This window comes from Lates calcarifer, linkage group LG7_2, assembly GCF_001640805.2.
Source record: "Lates calcarifer isolate ASB-BC8 linkage group LG7_2, TLL_Latcal_v3, whole genome shotgun sequence".
In the NCBI taxonomy this organism is placed as follows: Eukaryota; Metazoa; Chordata; class Actinopteri; family Centropomidae; genus Lates; species Lates calcarifer.
In genome coordinates this window covers 1,216,205-1,233,028 of record NC_066854.1, presented here as the reverse complement: position 1 = coordinate 1,233,028, position 16,824 = coordinate 1,216,205, and the positions used below count along the sequence as shown (strand labels likewise).

At 44.9% G+C, this 16,824-nt stretch overlaps 2 protein-coding genes across 3 annotated transcripts; one reads left to right on the top strand and one right to left on the bottom strand.

The window, feature by feature from the left end:
* Positions 1–274: 274 nt before the first annotated feature.
* On the bottom strand, positions 275–6,705 carry desmb (desmin b). Its single transcript, XM_018661277.2, is given in 10 exon segments — positions 275–429; positions 1,674–1,762; positions 2,145–2,188; positions 2,307–2,527; positions 2,634–2,759; positions 3,228–3,389; positions 3,850–3,945; positions 4,117–4,177; positions 6,064–6,509; positions 6,511–6,705. Coding segments are annotated over 10 exon segments (1,416 nt in total). The 5' UTR covers positions 6,640–6,705; the 3' UTR covers positions 275–387.
* Positions 6,706–9,435: 2,730 nt separating this feature from the next.
* dnpep (aspartyl aminopeptidase) lies at positions 9,436–16,719 on the top strand. 2 transcript variants are annotated; one of them, XM_018661276.2, is made up of 15 exons: positions 9,436–9,579; positions 10,014–10,104; positions 10,942–11,030; positions 11,248–11,361; positions 11,842–11,967; positions 12,072–12,196; positions 12,303–12,387; positions 12,490–12,597; positions 12,921–12,998; positions 13,126–13,206; positions 13,915–14,075; positions 14,184–14,223; positions 14,650–14,751; positions 15,680–15,847; positions 16,441–16,719. In XM_018661276.2, the coding sequence occupies exons 1-15, from the start codon at positions 9,574–9,576 to the stop codon at positions 16,489–16,491; spliced, it is 1,425 nt and encodes a 474-aa protein (XP_018516792.1). In that variant the 5' UTR covers positions 9,436–9,573; the 3' UTR covers positions 16,492–16,719. The 2 variants fall into 2 exon arrangements, with proteins under 2 accessions (XP_018516792.1, XP_018516790.1); XM_018661274.2 differs by lacking the exon at positions 9,436–9,579 and adding an exon at positions 9,586–9,710.
* The last annotated feature ends 105 nt before the right edge of the window (positions 16,720–16,824 follow it).

The following is a 16,824-nucleotide window of genomic DNA, read 5'->3' as shown; positions in this document are numbered from 1 at the left end:
TCTTATCGAGTCATTGTGTATCTGTGACTGAGTCAAGGCAAAAAGCTGATGAAAATACTCAGTTCTTCACTCCCTCAAGAGAAAATAAGATCTTTAGGCATCAATTAAACAGAAATGACGTGATTACATGGAGATTTTTCTGCGTGTATGTTGTATCCAGCTAAACCACAGCAGAAAGCAGAGATAAATAAACCCTGATGAAGTTAACGACACCCTGCTTTAAATTCACATGTCGCAGTAACTTTCAAAACAAGAACAGTACAGGCCATAATGATGAGTTTGTAAAGTCTTTTTGCTTCGTTTTATTTGTGCATTAATGTTTTCTTCATCTGTCCAGCTCAGGGAAGGACGGGTGTGTGTTTCTTGTTTTGTTTCTTCTGCAGATGATTACATGATGTCTTGCTGGTGCTGCGTCGACTCGCTGACGACCTGGAGGACAGAAACACGGTGGTTAAAGACAGAAAAACACGGAGTGAGTAAACGTGACACTGTGAGTCCTCTCTCTCAGTAAGTGTCTGTTTTATCTGGAAGTAAAAGACCCTGGTGCTGTGTCTCACTTCCACTCTGCACTAATCCTAAGCAGGTTGTTTCAGGTGTTCACATCAGGGCGCAGACTGGATCCACTTCCCTGGGACAAATTAAACTAATTGTGGACGGTGGTGAAACAGCTCCGAGGACGTTTGAGGAAACAAAGCAGGTACATTTTTCTCTCTGTTTGTAAAGTTTAACTCCCACATGTTGATGTTTTTGACTGAAAAACTGTGCGTTTTAATAATTAATCCTTAAAATCATGCTTTGTTGTATTGTCATATCTTTTGTTTAAATTTTTAAACACCAGACTTGTTTGTGTGATTTGAAGTGGATCTTCTTTTGTGGTCTGCAGCTCAGTGATGCACCACAGAGAGACTGTGTGATTGTTGGCTGATAGTGTTGTTTTTATGTCCCATCTTTCAACACGGCTCGCTGACAAAGCAAAACACTGCAGTTTTTAATTGATAAAGAAGCAGCCCGGACTCGTCACAACACGCCCGGGACGTCTAGTTTTCCCAGGAAGCTGCGGGTGGTGTAGCGTGTCTCCACTCGGCTGGGACACGATGTTTGGATGCCACTTTGGCTGAACTAGTCGCTGCATGTGTTTTCTTGGAAAGATCACAAATGCCTTCTGAATGACAAAAAACTGTCACAGTGTCGTGCAGCTGAGTCCTGACAGATCAGGCTTCAAGCTGGTAACTGACGCCAGCAGCTTTTCTGCAGAGGTCAAAGGTCATGAGTGCTGAATTAGCATGAGCAGAAAAGTGAACTGTAATGAGGACAGGAGGTGAAGAGGTGAAGCATCAGTGCAGAAAATTGGCTCTTTAGTGCTGAATTAACTAAAACAAGCAGTGACCCAGTCTGATTATTGATCAGTGTAGACGTAATCCCATTAGTTTAGGATCAGAACTAGTCGATCAAACAAGCCGATACGTGAGAAATCGAGTGGATTAGTGTGGCGCTTATCAATCCACAGCAAGATGTTTTTGTTTTTGCTCACTAGATGAATTCATGGGGTTGATTTCAACTCACAAAGCTGCTTCCAGATTCTTTTATTTTCCTCTAAACATGTGATAAAGTTCTGTAACAACTAACGTCGGGGTATGTTAAGATATCAGAGCGTTTCTGTGTGTGGGTTTTACCTCTCCGTCGCGGGTCTCGATGGTCTTGATAAGGACGGTTTTCTTTGAATGCATCTCAGAGGCGCGCTGCTGGTGTTCAGGGCTGGTCTCTGTTTAATCAGGAAACCTTTCTGTTATCATCAGTGACAACACGTCTGACTGTCACATCTGCTATTTATGTAGAGATTAACCAGGTTAGAACTTTGTGGAAGAGTGTTTCTGCAGTGTGATTAAAAAAACAACTTGGTTTTGATGTATTGTCAGCAGGTTATGAGACCACTGGCAGCACAGATGAACTAATCTATCATAATATTTAAACTTCTTGCGTTTTAATTTGCTTTTATTTTGTCATATTCTGCCTCAGAACGTTGTAATAAAATCACATGATGACTAAAACTATATGTCTAAACAACAGTGCATCATAAATCAGGTGAACTACAGTATAATGTGTCCTCTAGTGGTGCGTTCAGGTAACAGCGGATATGTGAGTACCTCGGAAGCTCAGGGTGGAGTAGCTCTGCACAGGCAAGGCAATCCTGCAGAGACAGAGTTATGAGTGTGAATTAGATTTAAAATCCATTTCCCTTCTTAATTAAAGTGTAAAAAAGAGGCAGACAGTTTCATTTAGTCCCGTTAAAGGTGCTCCAACATCACCTGCTCTCCTCCCCCTCCAGCAGCTTCCTGTAGGTGGCGATCTCCACGTCCAGCGCCATCTTGACGTTGAGCAGGTCCTGGTATTCGCGGAGGTGGCGCGCCATCTCGTCCTTCATGTTGGCGATCTCCGCCTCCAGCCGGGCAATGGTGTCCTGGAAGCCGCCGGCCTCACGCCCGTGGCGGTCCTCCATGTCCCTCATCTGCCTCATCAGGGACTCGTTCTGGGTTTGTTCAAGAGAAGAAGAAGAAGAAGAGGGAGTGTGAACTGAGACCTCAGGCAGGATGAGGTGGGTCTTTGAAGTGTACGTGAGTGTGTGTGTGACGTACGGTGCCTTTGAGTGAGTCGATCTCACAGGTGTAGGCCTGGATCTGGTGTCTGAACTCCATGGTCTCCTGCCGGGCCTGCTTCAGGGCCTCGTTGTTCTTACTCACCGCCTGGTTCAGGTCAGACACCTGCAGGGTCAAAGGTCAAAGGTCAGGTCATTACTATCACTGTGCAACTGTCTGACTACATTATGGAGAGGATTCCTACAGAGACAGAGCTTTTTATTAAAGAAGAAGATCCAGAAACATCTCTGAATATCACTGCCAGACTCCATTGAGAAAAACAGGAATTTACGAAGCTGAACACAGGAGCTGCTGGAATACCACTGCCTCCATCTGTTAGTGTATCTGTGTTACTGTGTGGTACTTTTACTTCAGTAAAGTATCTGATTACTTCTTCCACAACTGAAAGTCACACAGTAACACAGACACACTAAAAGATGGAGGCAGTGGTATTCCAGCAGCTCCCAGTAAAATCCCTGTTTTTCTCTATGGAGTCTGGTAGTGATATATAGAGATGTTTCTCATCATTACGCTTCGCTGTAGGAATCGTCTCCATACTGTCCATACTAATGATAACATCTCTCCCTCTCTCACCTTGGACTTGTACCAGTCCTCGGCCTCTGCGATGTTCTTGGCGGCGATGCCTTCGTACTGGGCTCTGATGTCTCTCAGCGCCGCCGTCAGGTCTGGCTTGGACATGTCCATCTGGATCTGGACCTGAGTCTCCTGCATCTGGGTCTGCAGTTCGCGGATCTCCTGCAGGGAGAGGAGGAAGACGGGTGTGTGGGTGAGTCCACGTCGTACAGAAACACTGCTAATACTGACCAAGTAACATTCATGTGATAAAACACTGCTTGTTTCTTTAAATGCAAATAAATGAGGCTTCAAACTGAATAAAAAGTCAGGTTTGATGTGTTGAGCGCTCACACATGCACAGAGGGATGTTGCTTTATCATCCTGATACCAGTCCTCAAAACACTTGTAATCACACTGTGAACAGCAGTGAGCACTGGCTTGCTTCATGTAGCAGGAGTACACTCTCATCTAAGCTGACAGCCTCTGCTGTTCAGAGACAGTGGACGTCCACTGCTGCTACAGTCATTTAGCCTGTACATCATCTGCTGCTGTGGTGCTGCTCTTTGCATCAGCTGAAACTGATTTAACTGTCTTTAAATCACGTGTAAATGAGCACAGAGACAGAGAAGGAAGAGGGAACCTCCTCGTGGATCTTCTTCAGGAAGGCGATCTCCTCCTGCAGCGTCTCGATGCGTCTCTCCAGGTCCAGACGAGCCAGAGTGGCAGCGTCCACGTCCTGCAGACGTTTGGTAAATCATACTGTATGTTAAATAGTGTGCTTTCATTTATTTATTTCTGGTTAAACAAAAATACTGGAGTTATCCTTTAAGCATCATAGATTTTAAGCATGTACGCTCTCGTAAATGTAAACTGTAGATGTTGTAACATAATGTGACTCAGGACTCACCGCCCTGAAAGCAGCCAGGTTATTTTCTGCTTCCTCTTTCTGGAGAATCTCCTCCTGGAGTCTGGAGGAGGCAAAGACGCAGAGTTAACAACATTTAGATAACTGTAATGAAATCAAATTAAAATATATTTCCTGCAGCATTCATTCAAATTGAGGCTTTGTTTCAATCCACAATTTGCCAGAGAAAATAGATGGGAGCTGAAATGCAAAAGACAAAAGTCAGCAACACATTTATTGATGTAGTAAAAGCTCTAAAGTAATACCAGATGTTATTGTAATCCTCTTAAGCAGTGAACACAAGCTGATCTTTACCCCAGAGAAGCATCTTTAAATCAAAATGCACCAAGAGGACAAAGAGATTAAAGAAAGAGATGGAAAATTCAGAGTCTACAGAGCCTTTAATGTTACTGAATAAAACGACCTTTGGATAAAATCCAGGCAGGAATAAAAGAAGATAAACTCCCTGATAAAAGCCTAATGTTTATTTCAGTCCGAGTGAAAACTTTATATTTAATCTGAATCGTCTCTGAATCTTTATGAAAGTGACACGTTGAATGTAAACAAACAGAGAAAGACAAAGGACAGATCATCAGAGATCCTTCAGATATGTCTGAGCTCGTTCCTCTCCTTTTATAGAAGAGGACGGCGTAAACACGGTGTGTGTGTGATGAGCTCTAACTTTGGTCAGACTCATGCAGTGACACACACACACACACACACTAGCAGCAGATGATTGTTGATGCAGTTTCGGACTCTGCGTCTTGCTCAGGGGCACTTCAGCAGGACAAAGACTGGTGCAGGCATGTGCCTGGTTCAAACTGAATTGAATTGTCAGGTCTAAATTTAAGCTGTGGCACACTTGTGTATTTATAGATCCAGTCTGGTGTAAGCTTCAGAAAATGTCTGACTTCTTCATATCAGGGTCTCTCATTTGTTTTAATGTGATTTAATATCATTTTTATCTAAGTTATTTTTGTTTTATTATATTCTTGTAGCTGTAACTTTGTTCATAATAGAGCCTCTGCATTAATAATCACTACAGCAATAGAAGCATTTACATGAGTAAAAATATTCATTTAAAAGTTGAAGTAAAAGTAGTAAATATGCAGAGAGGTGTTCTATCAGTGGATTATTATCATTCATAACATTTCACTGCTGCTTTATAATCTGTTTTAGATAAATGGAGGAAAAACTGTATAAATTCATTTTGACTCAGCTGTCATTAATGATTGTACAGAAATCTCCTGCTGTAATATTTTCTCTGAGTAATTCTTCTTCTTTTTCCCTCTGTCACACTCAGCTACTCTAAAAGCAGCTTGTCAGTCAGTGGGCGAGTTAAACCTCAGCTTCCTTTAAATTCTCCTCCCACCACATCAACAGTGAGTCATCCTCAGTCTTCCTCTTCTTCTTCTTCTTCTTCTCATAATGTAGAAATTATTTTAAAATCCATTCCAGCTTGCTCGACAGCTGATTCAAACTCAAACTTTAGGACTTGGACGGTGTGAGAGAAAGAGGTCCTGAACTTTAATTTCTCACAAAGCAGGACTTTAAAGTAGCTTTAAAGAAAGTCGACAGCCAAACTGCCACCTACAGTCTGAAGGTTGTGATTTGTAAAGTTTAAAAAAACAGTGTCATGCTCCTTTAAAAGCCAACAATCATCAGGGTTTAAAAATACTTTGTGTAACCACAACAAACAGCAGATAGCAGCTCGCTGCGCCGCCCACACGGCTGGATAAACAGACGTGATATTACACACCTCACATTCATCCACACGTTTCTCCACCTTCATGTGTGAGAGAGGAGGCGTCATGTTGGAATATTTCCTGGTTTTACTCCTGCTTTGTCAGCGTTTCTCCTGTTTTAATCAGCTTCTATCATCTCTGCACTCACACCTCTCTCTCTCCTTCTTCTTAAAGAAACACACACACCCCTCCTCGCCCCTCCCACCTGAGTTTGAGCTTGTCCAGGTCGTCGGCCAGGTTGTCCCGCTCCACCTCGATGCGCGACCTCTGATTGGTCAGGATCTCCACCTGCCGCCTCAGCTCGCTCATCTCCTCCTCGTACAGGTCGGCGATGCGCGTCGGCTCGCGGCCGCGCAGCCGCTCCACCTCCACCGCCAGCGCCTGGTTCTGCTGCTCCAGGAAGCGGACCTTCTCGATGTAGCTGGCGAAGCGGTCGTTCAGGTGCTGCAGCTCCGCCTTCTCGTTGGTCCGCGTGGTCAGGAACTCCTGGTTGAGGGCGTCCGCCAGGCTGAAGTCCAGGGTCTCGCCCATGCCGGCGTAGGTGCGGGCGACGGAGGCCCTCGACGACGCCAGCGGCCCGCCGTAGTAGCTGGAGGAGACCCGGTAGGCCGGCGTCGACCTGGTCCGGGTCACCTCGTAGACCCTGGAGGTAGGTGTGGGCCCCGCCGCCGCCGCTGTGGCCCAGCAGCGAGCGGTTGAGGGAGGGCGAGGCGTAGGTGCCGTGGCCGAAGGTGCGGCGGTAGGAGGAGGCGGTCTGAGCGGAGGAGCTGTAGGAGGCCATGTTGGAGGACACGGAGAGCCTGGTGAGGGCTGCAGCAGAGAGGAGCACTGAGGAGGAACCTGCTGCCCCCGGCTATTTGTAGTTACCCCTCCCTCGCTTTTTACCCCCTCCTCCCTGTCTCTCTCTCCTCTCTGTTTGTCTCTTTTTCTGCCCTCATCTCTCTCCCTCTTTTATCACTTTCTTCCTCCTGAAATTTAAACTCCCTCTTTTTTCTTTTCCCTTTCTCTCTTTCTCCTTTCCTTTTTCACTTCCTCACCCCTTTCACCTCAAATCCTTCCTTCTTTCTCTCCTCCTATTCTCATTTCTGTCCTTTGACATCGAATCACTCGTCTGGTCTGTTTATACAACAGGTTAAAGTCCCTGATAAACTGGATTTTCACTTTTACGGTTCTAATCCAACACTTGTTTGCAGTAAAAGCTGGATTTTTAAAGTATCATTTGTCTTTGCAAGAGAAAAAAACACCAGCGTTGTTCGTTGAAACAGCCAGTGTTAGCATTTTTCGGATGAGGACCCCTTGTGGTGTGATTTGAGTGCTGTGTCTCGTTGTGTACTTCCATACTCACACTTGGTATTTTCACACTGACAAGTGTGGATAAGAACCAGGGCAGTGACTCACAGTCAGGCGAGGAACGATGGAAACTTCTCACCATCAATGGCCGCCATCTTAGCTACATAGCAGAAAAGGAGGGACCACTAATCTATTTTCAAATTTGTGAAAATTGTGTTTATGCTGGTGGTGGTTTAATTTACACAGCATGAATCATCAGTGCACTAACTGAAGCATCTGATCTGAGACACAGAGTGCGACCTTTTGACCTTATTGCGATCTTTAACCCCTTTCACACCTGGGATGACGACAGGTACGTCTTCAAGAAACCTAAAAGAAGCCCAGCTGCCTTCACACTTTCTACAACATCTGTGTCAACAGCTGATCCTGATCTAAGCACAGAGTGACAGAAGACGTAAGAGTCATTTTGTTCTGGAAGATCGTGACAAATGATGGAGTAACGTTGTTCTGGAAGGTCAACATCTTATTTTAGTCTTTAGTTTAGAGGACTGGTTGAATCACTCTGTACCAGTTTTATGAGAAAACCTCCCTCTCCTGCGTCTGTGAGCTCATGACATAACAATGTGAGGATGCAAGGACGGTGGCTCCCAAAGCTCGGCGACGTCCTCACATGGCGAGGCGGCGCAGGTTGTTAATGACGGCGCCTGAGGGGGGAAGAGCTTTGACTAACCTGCCTTAAAAAGGAAAACTATCCCATCCCGAGAGACTGCAGGCGCTCCCAGAGCAGGAGAAAGCCCACATTCCCAAACAATATGAGCCATTAATGATGATATCATTAGGATGGGTGACAGAGAGGTTTTCCTTCTGCCAGCTGACACACTGGACTCTGCTCAGTCAAACACATTCACACTGGGGAGGTTACCTCCATTCTTAGGTTTATTTCACACATTTTCTTATTCACATAATCCCACACATGGTTTATGAACACCTGCAGTCCATCACTGCATCACAGTCTTTGTTTAAATTAAAAATGCATTAATCCAGTATTTATGATCTCTCAAAAACACGGCACAGAGCAGTAAAATGTTGGAAATATCACTCAGAATAAGCAAAATTATCTCTTTTATTTTGAAAATCTTAGTCAGGAGACATTATCCTGATGACTTTGCTTTAAGTCTATTTATCTCATTTTAATGTTTTTTTTCTTGTTTTTGACTCTTGAGCTTGTTTCCAGAACCAGTAATAAAATTTAAGTAACAACTCAAATGCAGAACTCTAGAAGTAACTGTTCATACAGGAAGCTTTGTAGCTTTTGTGTTTATTTCAGTATTAAACAATAGTTATAATGACTTTCCACTGTAAAAAATAATCCCTAATAGACGCTTTACTCTCAAAACATCTGGCTGTGATTTGACTCTGTCTTCACAGGTGAAGGTACCTGCAGGTGTTGCAGACTAAAACCAGAGGTCATGTCATTGTACTGACACACACACACACACACACACACACACACACACACACAGAGTCCTGACAGTGTGCTGCTGTTAAACCACTGAAGTTACAGAGCAGCACTGGTGTGTTTCAGAGGAATTCCCACATGATCTCAGTATGTTCAACACTCCCACTGCTGCAGCCTGTTGCTCTCAGTCTATTAATAGAGTCTGAATCCTAGTGTGTGTGTGTGTGTGTGTGTGTGTTCATCCCCCTGGGCTTCCTCAAAAGCAGGAGAGATGATGCGAGCTGACAGCTGAAGTAAACATCCCTTCATCGTTCTCTGCCTCTCCTCCTCTTTCTCCCACCTCCTCCTCCTCCTCCCTGTCTCCCCTGCCTCCTCCTCCTCCCTCGGTGTTCAGCTCTATATAAGGCTGGTTCCTGTAGTGATACACTGATAAATGGCTGCATGTTGGAAAGTAAAGTAAACTAACATGAGTGAGTCAGACAGAGACGGTCTTTACATAGAAACAAAAAAAAAACAAGATATGAATATTTATCCTGGTAAGTTAGAGATTATAAATAAAACCTCATGATGCATGAAATTAAATAAAGAGAACTGAAAAGTAATGAATTAAGACAGAGAGAACAGAATTAATGTAGTAATGTAAGTAATATTTATCCTCTCTTATCTGGGATGCAGGAGAATATATATCATGATATGGCTACGATTTATGAGAAAGTTAATGACCCTAAAATAAATAAACGTTTGAGATTAAAGTTGTAAAATTATTTTTAAAAAAAAGTTTAAGCCAGTAATTTTGTGGCGGTCTGTGAAAAATGAATGAGTTGTAATGCGCCGCCTGACCGCTGGGTGTCACTGTGGCGCTGTGTCTGAAAGCCGCTGCTTCTCTCTCTGCTGCTCCTGTCAGATAATCACTGTCCGTGTTCCCTGTTGCGCTGCGGCGGAGTTCAGACTTTGAAAGTCCCATTAATGCAGGTAAGAGCCATAAAAATGATTATTATTGTCTCTGCGGTATGTGGAGGTGTTGCTCCCTCACTGAGAGCTGCACTGACTTTGGCCAGCGGAGGAAGAGAAGCGAAGAAGACGCTGTCCCGTGTCCCGTGCAGGTTAGCTAGCTAACAGCCGGTGCCTCTGTTGTCGGACTAGTCCGGTTACAACGCAGGAATTTAGCTTTAAAAACACAATTTATCAGTGAAGTAGTAGTCATTCTGTATTATTGTAATACATTTTGAAAGTGGCTCCTTATAATTTATGTCTAGTTTATCGGGAAGTAGAGGAGAAGTGTTGCTGCTTTTGACCAGTGTCCGAAGTTGGAACTAGCCGCGAGTAGCCGGTAGCTGCTAGCTTTGCTGTCTCATTCCTTGTGATTATTTGTCACTTTCGTCCCTTTTTTTGACTTTTTCTTTCAGTCTTTGATCATGAAGAGCTCCAAAGAGGCCGTACAGTCCGCTGCCAAAGAGTTCCTGCAGTTTGTTAACAGAGGAGTGTCTCCATATCACGGTAAAGCCTGAAAAACTCCTTTAATTTTCCAGATATTTCATCACAAAGCCAACATTTCCTGTCTTTTGCAAAGCGTTACTCATACACTGACCTTTTAAACTTGTCATGCTGACTGGTAGAGATGCACTTTGCATGTGTGGTTGAATGTTTTTATGCATTTATATTCAGATATAGGTGATTTATTATTCCAGTACCTACATATATTACAGTAAAATTAAGTTTGTGGACACAACAGACAGGATCAAGGGGCAAAATAGTGAAATTGAAATAGTGTCATATTCAATACACTTGCTTTTCTTACAAAACCCCTTGAGAAAAACACGTAACAGGAGGTGTTGTGGATTTATGTGAAGCTCTGCTGACGGAATCACAAGTTTTTAATTTGTACAACCTGAGATTCACAGCTCAGATGAGGCGATAACCTGGAGTTTAACATGAAGTTCTGTCTCCTGTAATGTGCATGTGTCAGCGTTTAAAAGGTGCCAAGTCGAGACGCTGTTCAGTTCACAAAAACGACTTTGAGCTCGAGATAAGATAGAGTTTTCTGCAGATGAAACAGATGTTTCACAATGTCTCTTACCTTCGCACTCTGACCTCTGGCATCCCACAGAGTAACAGAGTGTGTCTTATAAATACAGGCCAATAAAAGCAATAAAAATGAAGTTTATAAACTGCACTCCAGACTTTCAGTGTTGGTGTTGAAAAGTCATGAAAAATGTTAAGAGGAACAAAACTAATTTCAGCTTCAATGACAAGTCACAGACTTTTATAAAACCCATTAAACATGGCTAATAGAAGGACTGAGCATCGTGTTTCCTCCTCTGTCCCTCCCTGCAGTGGTTGAAGAATGCAGGCAGCGTCTGTTGGAGGCAGGATTCATCGAGCTGAAGGAGACGGAGCAGTGGGACATCAAACCGGCCAGCAAGGTGAGTCAGGGTTAATCGTCTTCTGCGGGAGGTCAGGAGAGTAAAGAGCCACATGAGCTGGAAAACATTCAAGTCATTTTCAGTGTATGGAGGAAAGTTGCAGGACTTGCATCCTTGCTGTGAATCTACAAATAAACAAAATTATTTCAAGCAGATTTAGGTGTTGGAGGAGAGTCTCCACACCATTCCTAATCTTGAATATTTCCCCTCTCTGCAGTACTTTGTGACCAGGAACTTCTCCAGCCTTATCGCCTTCGCTGTGGGCGGACGCTACCTGCCAGGAAACGGTTTCTCCATGATCGGAGCCCACACAGACAGCCCCTGCCTGCGGGTGAGAGCCCGCCCACCTCTTCCTGTCACATCACAATCTGCCCTTTCACTTTTTTTACACAGCAGCCAGAGGAAGAGCCACACATGAAGAACGGTTTTAATATTGTTGTGTTGAGTTTCTCCCTCTGATGTTTGGGCGTGCAGAAGCCAAACTGCTGCAGCGTGTTGTTGTCACACAGATCAGCCAAAGGCAGCGTCTGTTGTTTGTGCTGTGATGCAGAGAAATAAAAGCACATCACAACTGATGGGTCAAATTAAACAGCTTAAATAACACCAGGCTGATGTAGTCTGGAGGTTTTCAAAGATGACCTGTTGGCTTCATTTAACTTTAGATTTGTGGAGAGGTTTGTGGAAAGAACAGGGTTTAATACCTTTTACCTGATATTTTTATTGCATTATCCTCACTGAGATCAGATCTGTGTCCAGAGCTACTGTGTTTTGTTTTGTTTATTTATTGGCTTGTTAACGTTGTGTGTTCCAGGTGAAGCCGAGGTCTAAGAGGACGAAGCAGGGCTGTCTGCAGGTCGGGGTGGAGTGCTACGGTGGCGGCATCTGGAACACCTGGTTTGACCGTGACCTGACCATCGCCGGCCGAGTTATGGTCAAGGTACCAGGGTCGTTATTAGTACTTTTTATTAGTGACTGATGGAAACAGATGTGTTCCACCTCCTCACCCTCTCCTCCTCCTCCTCCTCCTCCTCCTCCTCGCAGAGTGACGGCAAGCTCGTCCACCGGCTGGTTCACGTCGCCAGGCCTCTGCTCAGGGTCCCTCACCTGGCCATCCACCTGCAGCGGGACATCAACGACTCCTTCGGCCCCAACAAGGAGAACCACCTGTCAGTAACAACGCTCAGCGGTTCAGGGGATTTGTTCAGGAGTATTACACATGAGAGATGAGCATGAGTAAAAACAGGGTAATGATAACGTGTGTTTCTTTCTCAGCGTGCCCATTATCGCCACCGTTGTCCAGGAGGAGCTGGAGACAGGCAGTGCTTCCTCTGGAGACGCCTCCTGTGCTGCCAGCACGGTAAAAACACAAACAAAAGTCGTCAAATCAGGTGAAGAAATGAAAGAAGTGATTGATAACAACGTGAAAAATGACGTGTTGTATGTGTCGTCCCTTCTCCAGGCAGAGAAACACCAGCCAGCGCTGGTGAAGGTGCTGTGTTCGGAGCTTGGCGTCAAGCCTGAAGCCCTGCTGGACTTTGAGCTCTGTCTGGCTGACACTCAGCCTGCGGTGAGTCTGCACGTAAACCATTGACTGCTGTCGCCTGTGAGACTCCAGTTTTACACCCTGAAGCATGAGTGACCTCAGGCAACCAGCACAGCTCATATTTGTTGTAACGCTGGCACAGAATCAAGGAAAAGCTGTGGGGAGTTTATATGTTGTGGTATTCCAGCTGCTTTCAGTAAAATTCCTGTTTTTGTCAATGGAGTCTGGTATTGAATCACAGCAACCGGAAACATAACAATCTGAGCAGATACAACAAAAAGTAACTCACTAATTTAACTGCATTATTAGTAATTATCTTAAATTCTGTACTGTTCTTCTCTGTACAGGCTTTGGGAGGTGTGTATGAGGAGTTCATTTACTCTCCTCGTCTGGACAACCTTCACAGCTGCTACTGCGCCCTGCAGGTCAGACTCAACCCCCACACGTCCAGAAATCACCTGCAGCCTGATTCCAGAAAAATGTGTTTGTTACTAGGTCTGAAGCCGCGTCTGTTGCATTGCTTTCAAAGACGTGTTATTTCTTCGTTCCCAGGGGCTGATGGAGTCCTGCTCCGGAGACTCTCTGTCCAAAGATCCCAACGTCCGCATGATCACTCTGTACGACAACGAAGAGGTGAGCGCTGACGGAGAAACTGAACCGGTGTGGGAGATCTGCTGGAGTTGTTTGATGAGGAACGGGCACAAAGTGGCTCCTGACAGTTGGTGCTCGGCGTGCTGTATCCAGCGTTTCCCAAACAGCTGTTGCGATTTGGTTTTTCACACACAAGCGTTTCAGTGATTTACTCAGAAATCCCAGTGATGGGTGATACTCGAGCTCTTTAGAATCAGTGCAGAACAGTTCTAAGATCCTTTTTGTTTAACCAGAAACATCTGTATATATCCCTACCAGACTCCATTAACAAAATGAATCATTTTACCGAGCAGAACACAGGAGCTGCTGCCTCCATGTGTTAGTCTGTCTGTGTAACTGTGTGGTACTTTTACTTCAGTAAAGTATCTGATTACTTCTTCCACCACTGAAAGTCACACAGTAACACAGACACACTAACAGATGGAGGCAGAAGCTCCTGTGTTCCGCTCGGTAAAATCCCTGTTTTTCTCAATGGAGTCTGGTAGTGATATATAGAGATGTTTCTGGTTCTTCCTCTTTAATAAAAAGCTCTGTCTCTGTAGGAATCCTCTCATAATGTTGTCAGACACTTGAAGCAAGACATTTGAAGATTTTAAGGCATTTTGTAAAAAGTAAAAAAATCAATAGATTAATCAATAATTAATGTAGTAACACTACAGCTTCAGTGAGAGTGTATTGTTTGTGTCGTAGGTGGGGTCAGAGAGCGCTCAGGGTGCTCAGTCCAACCTGACGGAGCTCATCCTCAGCCGCCTCGCCTCCTCCTCCTCCAACCTCACCGCTTTCCAGCAGGCGGCGCCGCTCTCCTTCATGATCAGCGCTGACATGGCGCACGCCGTCCACCCCAACTACCAGTCAGTACCAACGACATGAGAACACATAATAACGGCTGTTATAAATGCATCCACAATCACACGTCGTACTCAAGGCTTTAATGAAAACTGTTGTCATTTTCCTCTCAGGGAGAAACATGAAGAGAACCACCGACCATCTTTCCACAAGGTGAGGAGATGCACGAGGTGCCATCAAGAAGTTCAGAGACTGTATGTGATTTAAATATGGCTGCTGCTCCCTGCGCTCCCCTGGAAGACACACGTCCTCTACTGTGTAAAAATGGCGACCCTTCAGCTTGAATTTCATTTTGGGGAAGAGGAAGAAGTCGCAAGAAGCCAAATCCAGGAGGAGAGCGACGGTTTGTGTTGGTGCAGCCTAAAAAAATCAGCTAAATTTCAGGTCGTTTGCAGTGAATACTCTCCCTCAGTCGCCTCAGATCGGTGCAGAATAACTCGGTGTGACAGTCTGACGCTGGGGGATGAATCCACGGTGCACCACCCTGCAGACAGGACCAGTCTAAATCCTGTGGTGAGCGTACATTATGGCACATATTGTTGATGGAAGTCTGTTTGTTCTGTGTTATTTGTCTTCCAGGGCCCGGTGATCAAGTTCAACAGTAACCAGCGCTACGCCACCACCGCCGTCACCGCCTCCGTCGTCAGGGAGGTGGCCAGCCGGGTTGGCGTACCTCTGCAGGTATGGGGTGTGTGTGTGTGTGTGATCGCAGATGAATTGTTTGCAGATGGAGGCTCAGCAGCTTCTCATTCCTCCTCTGTGTGTCTTGAGTCACCCGGCAGCGAGCGGCAGATCTCCTAGCAACGTGCCGGACCGCTCCAGGACGACGGGGAGGCGAAAAGAAAAGAATCTCTGTGTGAATTAAAGACTCAGGGACAAGAACAAGGACAGTTTATTGACATGCACAATAAGAAAACAAGGTGGCTGCACAGATGCTGAGAGAATACAATTGTAATCTAGTCATGGAAAAGCAGGCGACACACACATTATCCTTTTCATCCCCTCGTACAGAGCCTGTGAATTACCTCTGAGATGGAGATAACGAAGGGGGAAAGGTCGTGTGTGTGTCAGTGGTTTAATAACAGCAGAGACACCTGACGAGCTTCAGCACAGTTAAACATCACATCAGCTGCCATAAAAACATGTATGAGTTTTTGTTGAGTACAGGTAAAGAGCACAGGCAGAGCTGAGTCACATCTTCACTGAATCTTTGTTTCCTGATTTAAAAACAGTAGAAAAAAAGGGCTGTGAAATTTAGTTGTCCTGTTTCTAAAATCTGTCATATATTAGATCAGTGTGATGCCTTCAAGTCCCTCTGGGAAATCATAAATCAGCAGTGCATCGTGTTCAGGAGGTTTTGGTTTCAAACTAAATGGATGCAGTTGAGGAAAATATGTTAATTTACTTCAGATTTTTGACTGATGAAGGAAAGAGTCCTGACACGTTACCAACTCATTAAATCTGAAGTTTAGGTTAAAACCTGTTGACGGTGATTTTTCTGGAGCGTCAGCTGCTGCTTGTTTTATGAATTAAATGAAAACGTTCCAGACGTCAGTCAGAGAAGCTCCTGTGGATCAGTTTGACCTCTGACCCCTCTGTCCTCCTGCAGGACGTGATGGTGCGTAACGACAGCCCGTGTGGAACCACCATCGGACCCATCCTGGCCGCCCGCCTCGGCGTCCCCGTGGTCGACATCGGAGCGCCGCAGCTCTCCATGCACTCCATCAGGGAGATGTGCTGCACCTCCAGTGTCCTGCAGAGCACCACCCTCTTTAAGGTAACCCCCGTCTGTGAAACAAACACACCCTCTCAGAGGGACGTTTGGTTTTATAGCTTCCTGTTTTTAAACGAAACACCACGTTGTACACTCGACTTTTTCTACGTCCACTTTACCTAAATGCAGCCACACCGACGACTTCTTTGACTCGGTGTTGGTTAGTTTGGAGTCTGAAGGTTAACTAAGTTAGACCTAGCAGTTCAAAGGTCACAGGTAGTCTGGAACACGAGACTAGGAGCTGGTTCTGGCAGTGAAGAAGAACCAGCAGGCACAGGATTTAACATGTAAGTTTTATCTCCATCGCTCTGGCAGAAATGAGCTTCTGTATGTTTTTAAGTTCTGCTTCAGGAAGTACAGAAACGCTGGTCGCTCATTCTTTAAATATCAAATAATAAAAACCAAAACATGCACAAACAGCAGCAGAAACATTGACCCTGTTCCCGTTCATCAGGTTTCTGCCTCGTCTGTCGGCTTTGAGTGATTCAAGGATGAAATCTTCACCGTCGCTTTGTTTTTATTCAGACTGTTGATTTTTTTCCTGTGTTGAAGTGTTTTAAATTCCGATGCCACATCCTGTCTGCTTCCTCCTGCAGGGTTTCTTCGAGTTGTTCCCGACAGTGAGGAGCACGCTGGTCGTCGATTAGAGCCGGGAAAGAAAAGGACCACGCGTCATTTTCAACATAAGAGACCATTAGGAGTCAACGTTAAAGAACAGCGCTGTTTGTGTTGGAAATGACAAATCCTTTTTGTGCACCTCCATTTTAAAACCCTGTAATTAGAATGAAAATCACATACAGAGATTACACAAGCACTTCTTGATCTTTCTTATGAAATGAAGTTGTTTACAAAATAATAAAAGACTTTAAAATCTTTCCTAGAGTCGTCCAGTGCTCAGGGTTCTCCTGTCTCCTCTTCCTGTCTGAAAGCATCAGATGATGGTAAATGTGGAGGGCTCTTTTCTCCCCTGCAGGAGACGG